At 47.3% G+C, this 12,785-nt stretch overlaps 1 protein-coding gene across 1 annotated transcript in view; it reads right to left on the reverse strand.

The window, feature by feature from the left end:
- Positions 1-12,785, reverse strand: part of LOC119172295 (bifunctional purine biosynthesis protein ATIC) — a 60,435-nt gene that overhangs the window by 27,303 nt on the left and 20,347 nt on the right. The window contains exons 9-10 of the mRNA XM_075893540.1: positions 3,550-3,675; positions 2,409-2,516 (exon numbers count right to left, since the gene is read on the reverse strand). Coding sequence (XP_075749655.1) covers positions 2,409-2,516; positions 3,550-3,675 — 234 coding nt within the window. The remainder of the gene's footprint in view (positions 1-2,408; positions 2,517-3,549; positions 3,676-12,785) is intronic.

Here is a 12,785-nt window from a genome sequence, read left to right on the forward strand (position 1 = left end):
TCGGACCACACACCGGTATAATCTGAGGAAGCGGTCACCTTAGTGATTTCACGCCGGACGGCGGGCTTATTTCCGCAACCGAAGGACCTCATTTTTACTGTCTAGTCTCAGTTAGCTAACTTCTTTAAAGCCAGTGCTTGCAAAGAAGTCTGTTCCGCCCAGTTACTGCTGCTGATTGTCATTTGAATGTTGTTGTCTACTTGATGTTTTTTCCGTGTTTTCTTTTTTTTTTCTTCTCGCTGGAGGAGGGGGATTGTGAATAAGTGCTTTAACGTGGGGAGAGGGACAAAGGACACTCTGCGCTTTCTTTGCGGTGCGCGTTTGGAGAGACCCGACCTTCGGAGGTGTGTGTGCGTGCATGTGGCAACAACTTAAGAAGTCACCGACCCTTACATCACCTTGCACTCTGGATGTGTTCGGAGACCTGCTGTCGTTAGGCAGCCCGGTTGCGCCCCGCTCCAGACTGTCGCTGATAAGCTCTGCTGGCCTTTTTATCACGGCTCCTGCACGAGGCCAGCTGTCGCAGGACGCCTCGCAGCCAGTGGATTTGGCGACCATTATTCCAGCAGAAGGGCCGGCTGTCGCAGCGAGGTCCATCCAAACCTCCACCGAGGCGGCGTTCGTGGGACACGCAGGGCTGTCGTCAACATCGACGAGACGAAGGTGAGCCCGTTCCTCGCATGAGGGCCTCAACCAGAACCCTCCCCTTGCACTCTCGCACCCACGCAGTCACCCAAGTCAAACATTACGCGACGCTGCCACTCCGAGCCGTGGACGCGCTCTTGCGTGAGCATCATGAACTTCCGTTACCTCTCTTCTGCAGAGCCATTGTATTTCTCAAGGGTATTCTTGTGTTTTATTTTTTTTTTTCCTTTAGCAGCAGTTGCAGAGCGAGGCTGAGGCTAGCTGTTGCCCATTGCATGACGCCTTTGTATGTATGGGCGACGACCGGCTGCCTTTGCAGACCGATATATAGGGTGAATTAAGGAGAGGAGGATGTGGGGATCTGAGGCGCGCCTGCGACCATTTCACGGGCCTTCCGCCGCACGGCCACAACCTTTTGCTTTTCCTGCTCTGATAACGACGCGTGGCGATAGATGGCGCCACGTGCGGGCATGGCACGCGGTACGTGCGTGCCGAGGGAGCGCTCTTTTCTCCGTGGTCGGTGCCAGGTAAGCACGTGTTTTCCTTCGTCCACGTCCCTTTGGGAATCGCCGAACTGTAGCCTGCCTGGGGTGGCCTTGGGCACCTCGGCAGGCGTGTTTACTTGAGTGCTAGCTTTGGTAGCGTACGTTAAGCCCACAGCGGTGCCTAGTGCTTGAAGTGGTCGTACCACAACGAGCCGCACTTGCCGTAGGCCTACGCGTACGAGGTTTGCCCTAACACTCGCGACCAGGCCTGTTGGCCATCGTGAGAGTGCGCGGCATAGCCGCGAGGGACCTTTACTCGACCGATGTGTCAAAGCTCGCCATTGCCAGCTGCGACGTGCTCGCGGTTTTCCCCTTATTGTGAACGTCCGCGTGCGGGTGCCTTTGCTACCCGCGTCCCGGGAGCGGACGTTGTACTGTTGTTCGGGGTGCCGCCAGAGGCAATAAAGTGTTGTGTATTTTTGCATTAGAACACTGTCTATTTGCCACACCGCGCTAAACGCCTTATTTGTTGAGCGCGCGCGGAGCGGTGCGCTACACGCGAGTAAACGGAGTAGCGGCCCTGTGGCTCGCTAAGCGTGAACCCGCGGTGATCGTCGGCTGCAGTTAGTAGCGGGGTCACCATAACGCCCAGTGGGGGATGACATGCCGCGACGAGTGCGCAACGAAAATTGGAAAAACTACTTATTAACCGATACATACGCGATAAGCTGGTACGGCTTATGCGGATACAAAATGCATTATGTTCAATGGCCACCGAGTTGAGGATTTGGCTTCACTACTTTTAAAACAAAACTACTGTTTACGCGGGTACGGTTTAACGAGGTTTCACTGTAACTGTAAAACTGGTCATTAATTATTAAGATTAGTTGTGCGGATAATTGTTCAAAATGTTTGTGATTACAGGCTTTCGCATTTGTAAAACTTCCTGGAAATTGTAATGCAGACAGCTAAGTACACCGTGGATCAAGTGTGTGGTGTGCCGCACACCACATAACATTACTAGCAGAAAAGAAAAAGAACATAACCAAGCAGTATTCTTTTCGATGGCCACTTTGTTTAGTAATAGGATGCTGTTCATGCATATGGGAAATTTTTTAGCAGATACACATAAGTGATGCTAAACTTTATGGCACAAACTTTCACCTCGATGTGTTCCTCTTATCTGTTAATCATTAACTGATGTGTATAAATGGAGCTTCATTACTGGTGCAAGATAATAATAGCAAGATAATTTGACATGGTGTGCACAGTACTCACCTCGTGCTCTGGCATAGGCAGTGGCAATCGGGGTCAGGTCATCAAACATGTCATCCACCATGCAAAGCTTGGCTTCATCTCGTGACAATGGCACTCCCACGGCAGCACCTGCACAGACGAAGAACCTTTGAAGTTTGTGCTGCTTCAAATCTCGCATGCGAGAGGTACGATTTACAAAAAACTCTGGTCAGAATTTATGTTGCAAGTTTCAGGGAATGTCGTATGATAGGCAGCACAATCTGATCTGGTTTTCTCTTGAATGATTCACAAGTTCCTCAGCTACGACTACTGTCACTTAAGAGACCAGCACGATCCCATTAATTTCTTCTGGATGTTTGCAAATTAAAAATCATTCTCCAACCAGTTTGAATTTTTATGTCTATCCACAGCTGTAGATGATGAAAGGATTGAAATGCCAAAGCCACTGGTCCCACCTGATAACATTATGAAGTGCTAGATGGGCTGTTTGTTGTTGACCTTACCGTTAATAACATTATGCTACATAGCTAGGCTTGGATTGAGTGGGAAAATGAGAAAAAGGTATGGTGGCATATAGTAAAGGCCGTCAAAAGAAGCAAACAACTGCTCTCCACTCCTCTGATACCTTGATGCGTACGAACTTGAACAACGAATTTTAAACCCTTTACTACCAGATATTAGCACTGAATTTGCAGGCTGCCACTACGTGGTTGTAACTACAATTATTAGCACTGATAAGCTCACGGATCTGGGATGCAGTTTCAGCATGAGCACCCCCTTTGCTACCAGGAAAGGTGACAGTAGGAGCGCTGCATTTTTATGACGTCACTGTAGAACAAGAAAAGTAGTAGGCTTGAAAATTACGTTATTTCTTTTCTGCTTTTTTTTCGGTGACCCAAATTATCATTAAAATGTAAGTGCACAACCTTAGCTGGCATAAGACAGAGCTTTCAGGGTTCTCACAACCAAATCCAACTTTTCTCGTAAAGAACAGTGATTTTGCTGTATTGCTGTAAAACTGCTTAAGATATGTATCTATTTTTTTTCATGTTAAAGCAGCGTACACTTCCAACCAACACATCCTCTCACATGCTGACAATTGTCGTTTGGGGATAATGTACCCCACACACAACAGGTAGAGGACTCCTAAACCGGGACCCACCTGCGGGGCTAACGTGCTTGAAGGAGGTCGCCGCTGGAATGCCCAGGGCAGCCTTGAGCTCCTTGACCAGCTGCCAAGCGTTGAGTGCGTCGCAGAGGTTGATGAAGCCCGGGGATCCGTTGAGCACTGCACGTACCGTACAGAATGCCTCAGTACCACCCCTGAAAAGCTTGGCCTTGTTTCAGAAATTTACTGCAGTTCGTCTCGAAGCCTCAATATCCACTCGCATGCTGGCTGCACACTCGTGAGCAATAGCTGATAAGTGAGAAATGCCATGATTTATGCCATACTGTTCTGGAATGAAATTCCTGTAAAAATCAAGTTGTATGCAAATGACTGTGTCATATATTCTGAAATATCCAATGTAACCGATCAAATCATTCTGAATAGTGCCTTTTATAGCATTGTGAAGTGGTGTGATTTATGGCAGATGTCAATTAAATTCGATTAGATTTGTGAGGTTTAACGTCCCAAAACCACCATATGATTATGAGAGACGCCGTAGTGGAGGGCTCCGGAAATTTTGATCACCTGGGGTTCTTTAACGTGCACCCAAATCTGAGTACACGGGCCTACAACATTTCCGCCTCCATCGGAAATGCAGCTTCTGCAGCTGGGAGATGTCAATTAACTTCGATAAAACAGTATTTATGTGAATAACACACAAGAAAAAAACCCTACTATTTAATTATTCCACCGCAAGTTTCACCCTTTCTGAGGTAACTAACATTAAGTATCTTGGCCTTTGGATTACCAATGACCTTAGCTGGATTAAACATATTGACTCCGTAATTACAAACGCTAACCGAAAACTATTCTTCCTTCGAAGAGCTCTAAAACATTCTAATTCCACGGTGCGTACTTTAGCGTACAGGACTATTATTCGCCCAGTGTTAGAATATGGAGTGATTGTTTGGGACCCCTTCACTAAAGCTAACATAACTAAATTGGAAAACGTGCAGAAGAAGGCAGTCTGCTTTATCTTTAATAGCTTTGGACGCACCTCTATAACTGAACTCCTACATCGTGCCAATGAGCCTTCAGTTACCGAAAGAAATCGTTTAATACGACTACAATTTCTTTACCAAATAATTAAAGGGTGATGTTTCCAATATCATTTCCTTTTCTTCTGGGTACGCCACCCGCCAAAGGCATCAACTTACAATAACCCCTTTCCGGTCCCGAAATAACTGCTTCAAATATTCCTTTTTCCCTCGTACAGTAACTCAGTAGAATGGACTAACTAATAACCAAGTGATGGAGCCGTCTTTAAAGTTGTTTGCAGCAAATTTGACTTGATTGTTCACATCATGCCGTTCTATTTTTTGTTTGTTTGGTTTATGCATTCTTGAGTGCCAACATTGTGAAAATTATATCTGTAACCACCCTGCTAAAATCTCTGTAATAGGGATTGCAGTATGAATAAATAAATAAATTGAAATAAATAAATTGAAAAGTAGTTGACAGGCGATGTTTGGCGCACAACTCGATAAGGGCCATGGTACCTGGACGAAAGCTTGTGGGAGAGTCCTGGAGTAGTAGAAGGAATCCATAGCCACACCAGTGAGTTCGGAGCAAAGCTCATATGCGCGGTTGACGCGTCGTGGCGATGTTTTTGGCGCGTCTGGTCATGTGACGTGAACGCACGAGCAAGCTTCCGACATTCTTCAGCGTGTGCTGCTGCTCGAGAAACGGTAGTCATCTCTGAAGGGTCCGGTCGATAAGGAAGAATGGTATCCATTGTTGATGATGGCTCGCGTCCATAACGAAGGAAGAAAGGCGAAAATCCAGTGGTGCTTTGCGTTGCAGTGTTGTAAGCATATGTCACAAAAGGAAGTATGCTATCCCAATTTGACTGGTCGGATGAAGCGTACTTGGCCAGCATATCCCCAAGTGTACGATTAAAACGCTCTGTCATCCCATTAGTTTGCGGGTGATAGGCTGTGGTAGTACGGTGTGTGATGCGACACTCGCTCAACAACGCTTTGATGGCATCGGAGAGAAAAACGCGGCCACGGTCGCTTAGTAACTCCCGAGGTGCTCCATGCCTTAAAACCAGGTTTTGCAGTATAAAACACGCAACGTCTTTTGCGGTAGCAGAAGGTAACGCAGCTGTTTCAGCGTACCGCGTTAGGTGGTCGATAGCCACAATGACCCAGCGGTTGCTACTCGAAGTATAGGGAAGCGGACCGTAAAGGTCAATTCCGACACGATCGAAAGCTCGCGCTGGACATGGCAATGGCTGCAAGGGACCTGTGGCATGTTGAGTGGGCATTTTGCGTCGCTGGCACGTAAGGCAAGACCTTACGTAACGGCGAACGAAACGGTACATACCGCGCCAGTAGTACCGCAGCTGCAAGCGGGTGTATGTTTTTAACACACCAGCGTGGCCACATTGCGGATCATCGTGGAACGTGGCACAGATGTCAGAGCGCAGATGTCGGGGGATGACGAGCAACCACTTACGGCCGATCGAGCTGTAGTTTCGGCGGTAAAGCAGGTTATCACGAATAGCGAAGTGTCCTGCTTGACGGCGAAGCATCCTGGAAACTGGAGCGGGCGTCCGGTTTGAGAGAAAGTCCAAAAGAGATGAAATCCAAGCATCTTTGGGTTGCTCGGAAGGCATGTCCGAGATGTTGATGGTCAAGGCAGCACTAGTGGAGATAGGCGAGCCGACAGGCTCTGAAGCCAATGGCGAACGTGACAGGGCATCGGCGTCGGAATGCTTCCGGCCAGAACGGTAGATAACACGGATATCGAACTCCTGTAACCGCAATGCCCAACGAGCGAGCCGACCATTAGGATCTTTTAGTGAAGATAACCAGCAAAGCGCATGGTGGTCTGTTACAATATCAAACGGACGTCCATATAAATAAGGCCGAAATTTTCCGATTGCCCAAATAATGGCGAGGCACTCCTTTTCAGTTACACTGTAATTCTTCTCGGCTTTACTGAGGGTGCGGCTGGCATAGGCAACAACGTACTCGTTAAAGCCCTCCTTGCGTTGGGCCAGTATGGCTCCTAGCCCGACACCACTAGCGTCCGTATGAAGCTCCGTAGGAGCTGACGGATCGAAATGTCGGAGTATGGGAGGCGTGGTGAGGAGCCGTCGGAGTTCCTGAAATGCATCATCACAAGCCTGCGACCACGCTGACAAGTCAGAACTTCTGGCAAGAAGATTGGTCAAGGGGGCGATAATGGAGGCGAAATTGCGGACGTAGCGCCGGAAGTAAGAACATAGGCCGATGAAGCTTCGAAGCTCTTTGATGGTGGTTGGCTTTGGGAACGCCGCGACTGCATTAAGTTTCATAGGGTCCGGGAGAATGCCGTCCTTAGAAACCACATGGCCGAGAATTACAAGCTTGCGAGCGCCGAAGTGGCATTTCTTCAAGTTAAGTTGAAGTCTCGCCGTGGAAAGGCACGTAAGAACTTGCTCGAGGCGGCTGAGGTGGGTCGCAAAGTCGCTTGAAAATACCACAATGTCATCCAAATAACAGAGGCACGTTTTCCATTTCAGACCTCGCAAGACGGTATCCATCATCCTTTCGAAAGTGGCAGGCGCATTGCAGAGGCCAAAGGGCATAACGGTGAATTCATATAGTCCATCCGGTGTTACAAAGGCTGTCTTCGGGCGGTCACCCTCTGCCATGGGCACCTGCCAGTAGCCAGTACGTAAATCTAACGAAGAAAAGAACTCTGCTCCTTGTAGGCAGTCCAAAGCATCATCGATGCGCGGCAGAGGGTATACGTCTTTGCGCGTTATCTTGTTGAGTCGGCGGTAGTCAACGCAGAACCGGATGGATCCGTCTTTTTTCCTGACGAGAACAACCGGTGAAGCCCAGGGACTGTTGGAGGGCTCGATGATGCCACGTTTCAACATGTCGTCCACTTGTTCGTCGATGACACGGCGTTCAGCAGATGACACACGGTACGGACGCTGCCTTAGCGGGGCTTGTTGACCGGTGTCAATACGGTGAACGACCGCAGAGGTTCGGCTTAAGCCTGACTGGTCACGATCAAATGAAGAACGAAAGCGGAGAAGAATTACAGTGTAACTGTAACGAGGGTAGTGGGCATGTAATGTGAGGCCCCTGCAATGTCGTGAGAAGGGAAGCTGCGACGACGGCAGTGACGAGCTACGTGGCCTGGGATGCCACATGAAAAACATATCGGCCGGTTATCTGGAGTGCGCCATTGGCTGACGATAGGGGCACTGTTCGCTGAATAGGGTACCGTATATGGTCGTGCAGGTGGGGGCGTCATATAAACGTTCTGACCTGTTTCATATACAGCCGGAGACGGGACGGTCAGCGAGCGGGAAGGTGGGGTCGACGAATAAACGTGGCGAGTAGCTTCGTAGATGGCCGGAGACGCTGGCGCACGTGGTTGAGCAACTGCGGCTGCATACGTTAGTGGTGCGGTAACAGTTGGGGAAGCCCGAGCTGGCGGCAATGCTTCGGCAACTTGCGATCGAATGACCTGGCGAAGCGAAGGCGACAAGGGTGCCATCGGCTCGGTAGTTCTTGTGATTATAGATAGCTGCCGGGCGACCTCCTCGCGTATGAATTGCTTTATGACTGGCATCAACGCAGAGTGGTCGGCAGTGTCATGGCGATAGTCGAGGGATGAGATGTCCGCGGTGTCTTGAGCAGCGCAACGTGTAGAAGCGCGCTGCCTACGCAGCTCATCATAGCTTTGGCAGAGCTGAATCACCTCGGCGACCGTCTGGGGACTCTTCGCAGCCAGCATTTGGAATGCACCGTCGTCGATTCCTTTCATGATGTTCTTGATCTTGCCTGCCTCGTCCAGAGTTGAATCGACGAGCTTGCAGAGAAATAGCACATCTTCGATGTAGCTCGTGAAAGTTTCATCTGCTCTCTGTACTCTGCCCCGCAAGCGCTGTTCAGCACGAAGGCGGCGGACAGCAGGACGGCCAAAGACTTCCGCGAGGGTTTTCGCCAATTCCGACCAGGTACTGAAATCACTTTGATGATTTCTGTACCATAGTTTTGCCACGTCGGTCAGGTAAAAACTCAGATTTGTGAGCTTATCGGCTGCGTTCCACTTATTGACGGCGCTCACCAGTTCATACTCGGCAATCCAGTTGTCCACATCTTGGTCCTCTGTGCCACCAAATATGGGGGGGTCGCGCTGCCGGAGAGCGCCAGCGCAGAAGACAGGCACAGGTGCGAGATCTGGAGTAGCAGCATGAGATGGCCCCGGATCAGTCATTGTAGGAGGTCGTTGGAGTGTGCGGCTGCGAAGTTCCAGGGTGAGGACCAGATGTACCCAGCACCTCCACCACTTGAAACAGGTTGTTGAACAAGCAGGCGAACTCGGCGAAGGAGAGCTTTATTTAGCGCAAGGGCTAACTGAACGCAAGCCTGTGTCACAGCAAGTCTTCTTTTTCTATCCTCGAGCTCCGTGCCCACTACCCTCGTTACAAAATAAATAAAAAATAAAATGGTTGAGTTTGTTAAAAGAATGTGAATATTCAGAATGCATCCGGCATGCACTTACAGTACTAGTGATCTTGCATGTGAACATTATATTTGCAAGCTTATATATATGACTATTACTTTCCTGTGTGCATGAGTTGTCCATTAAATATTTATCACATATAAAATTACATTATAAAATATATTGAAAAATTTCAGTAAATAGTAAATATAAAATTAAGTATTCTATGGCACACTAAATATAAGTACTCCACCATGTACTTCTTTTTATCTGGCTGTGCCAGATAAATTCTGCAGTACATAGATGTACAGTCGACTCCCGGTAATTCGAAGTCGCTTAATTGGAAGTTTCGGTTAATTAGAAATGAACAAGTGGTCCCATCAGTTTTCCATGCAATCGTATAGAAAAAAATGCTCGATAATTTGAAGCTAAAAACCCATAATATTGGTTAATTAGAAGTTTTTTCAATCGACAGTTTCGTCGCGACCGTAATTTTACAGTAAAATGGGGAACTTTTCATATGCAAAAACATCTGCCGGACCGCGCTGGTGTCTTCACCATCACTACTGTCCGCAGCGCCACAGATCTTGAAGCGGCAATCTTTTTAACGCTGGAGAATCACATCGGCGGCATCGACTGACTCTTTAGTTGACTTTTGTCGAGACTCGAGTGTGTCACCGCGTCACCCACGCACTGGGTTGATTCCACACGTGTTTCCGCGCTTCTGATTTTGAGTGTTGTGGTGGTGACGTACGTTTGATAATGGCAACTCGTGGCCCTTACCGAACGCTAGACCTAGCGACGAAAGTCGAAGTCTTGAAGGAAGTTGACCAGGGAGGCACCGCCAAACAAGACATTGCAAGAAAGTACGGCATTAAGCCTAACACGCTGTCGACTTTCATAAAGAATAAGCGCTCAATATTGGATGCGTTTGAAAGTGAAAAATTCAAGACATCGCGGAAGCGGATGCGCACCGGCGCCTACCCCGAGTTGGAGGAAGCACTGCTGATTTGGATCAGAGAGGCACGAAACAACAAACTTCCTCTCAGTGGTGAAGTCGTCACGGCAAAAGCGTCATCGCTTGCTGAAATGTAGGGCATCAACGACTTCGCTGCTTCGGATGGGTGGCTTACGCCTTTCAAACATCGCCACGACTTGATTTTTAAAAGTGTGTGTGGGGAGAAGGCGTCAGTCAATGAGGAAATGTGCCTGACATAGAAAGCGGGCAAGCTTCGCGAGTACCTCGAAGAATACCAGCCGGCAGACATTTTTAATGCAGACGAGACTGCGCTTTTTTATCGGCTGCTACCGGACAAGACCCTGACATTTAAAGACGACGACTGTTCTGGAGGCAAAAGAAGCAAAGAGAGAGTGTCAGTGCTAGTCGCGGCGAACATGACTGGCACAGAATGGTGTCTCCTGCTTGTGATCGGGAAGGCTGCCAAGCCTAGGTGCTTTAAAGGCGTGAAGACACTTCCTGTGGATTATGCCTCGAACAGAAAGGCGTGGATGACATCCGATATATTTAAGGACTGGATCACCAAACTCGATCGCAAGTTCGCGTAATCAAGCCGTAAGGTGTTGTTTCTTGTGGACCAATGTAGTGCCCACATGAAGGTACCTGCCTTGAGTGCCATCCGTCTTGTGTACCTGCCTGCAAACACGACGTCCGTGTTGCAGCCCATGGACCAGAGCATAATAAAAAATGTGAAGGTATTGTATAGGCAGCATCTCGTCGAGCGCATGCTTTTGTGCATGGACAACTCGTCGCAATACGAGGTGAGTTTGCTTAGTGCCATCAACATGCTAGCGCGAGCTTGGACCCGCGTGAAAGAAGAAACCATCGCCAATTGTTTCCAGGCCTGTGGTTTCATGGAAAACTCGGGGGATGCTTCTCCTTGTGCGCCAGTGGAAGTGCAAATAAATGAGCTCGACGACGGTAGCTTTCGCGCCGCTCTCGGTGGCGTCCGTTTTGACGAGTATGTCGCTGTGGACAGCAACGTCGCAACATGCGGTCCACTAACGGACAGCGAAATCGTGCAGATGGTTCGGCCCCATGACTGCATTCCTGAAAATGACGATGACGACGACATCGGAAATGAGCCACCACCGAGGGCTGCCGATGGAGCTGCGGGTCTTGCTCTTGCGCAGCGGTTTTTTGTTGGAGAACACAACGCCGAAGAATCACTTCGACACCTGTATTCCTTACAAAACTTGCTAGCCGCAGCCAGATTCGGCAAGCAGAAGAAGATGACAGACTATTTTTCCTCAAAACTGTCGCGCTTTTAAACTAATAAAAGTGCCGTTTTTAGTGCTTTTTGCTTAATTTGAAGTTCGTTTAATTCGAAGTTTTTTGCGGTTCCCGTGAACTTCGTATTAACGGGAGTCGACTGTACATGGTATTTGAGAAGAACGAGGATGCCACAGTTTTGTGCATTGGGTGTTTTCCGGCTATCATTTCTTACTCAAAAAATTTTTATATTCATTTATACAGTTCTTAAATATGATATTTTCCATTGTTTCTTAAAGAGCTATGAAATAAAAGGGCTTAACTATATTTGATATCAATTACAAATTGCTGAGAAACACAAGCTAAATAAAGTATTGACATATTATACAAAGCATTTATCAATTTTAGTCTACTATATAGTAATCATGACATCTTAAAACTGGTTTATGGTTTAATTTGAAAACATATTGGGGTTAACTAAAAGTACATGGGAAAGACGAAAGTGAGCCGACAGCTTTTGTGTGTGACACAAGGCAAAATTGAGACAAATGTTAGTAAAAATATAACTTTGCTGCCAGCTAGAACTGAACGTATAACCCTCATACTCAATTTTAACTACAGTTGCACCCACTTATAACAATACTCAAGTGCCACGAAAACTTCGCTGTTATACCTAATTTCGCTGATAATTGATATGTACTGGTTACACACAAAAAAAGCAAAATAGGAAGCTTTCAGGCTGTTGGAAGAAAACTATAACATTGGATGGGGTATGCCAACAGGCATCAGCGACAGAGATGATGAAGCTACCAATTTTTCAGACATGTTCGAAAATTTGGATGCCTTCACAAGACCGTCAGAAGCTTTATAAGACCATCGTATGAGAACCTTTGAAGTTTTGGCACTGAAACTTTTCGAAGTTTCAATTTTTTATTCGACTTGCAAATTTTAATGGAAGCCACAAAAGTTAGCTTTGCCGCAATTCCGAATCGCTATGCGGTGCAGCAAACCAAAAATCAGAAGGGGCACTGGGGTATCTTAAGGTTATGGGCTGAGTTTCGGCAGCTTAAATTTTTAGTTTTTTTTTCATAAATTTCACGTTTCATTACCTTTCAGCTCGGACAGCCAACATCCAGAATACATTCTTATGACAGATTATGCGGCATGCGGGCATTGCTGCAAGTGGCTTATTTCGACATAGAAAACATGCAAAAGTTGACGGTGTAGCAGTTTCTCATTCTTACAAACGATATATTACTAAAACAGGTATTATTACAAGTGGATTTGACAGTGAGTTTATACGAATAAATAAATACCCTAGTGAACAGGAAGAAACAGTCATTGTCATAGTAGTTCCATTCAAGAAGCCCTGTGGGGATCGTGCAGAGGTTCAGAGTTCAGCTTACACTATCACAGATTTGTCTCCTCTTTTTTAATTTCCCTTTTCATTTCTATTTTATACTAATCAAGTATATAAGAATTATCCCCCAAGTTTAATCTTCAACGAAACTATACAGTTGACCAATTTTCCTTCATTCGCTTGAGT

Source organism: Rhipicephalus microplus, chromosome 4 (assembly GCF_043290135.1).
Source record: "Rhipicephalus microplus isolate Deutch F79 chromosome 4, USDA_Rmic, whole genome shotgun sequence".
NCBI classification, from domain to species: Eukaryota; Metazoa; Arthropoda; class Arachnida; order Ixodida; family Ixodidae; genus Rhipicephalus; species Rhipicephalus microplus.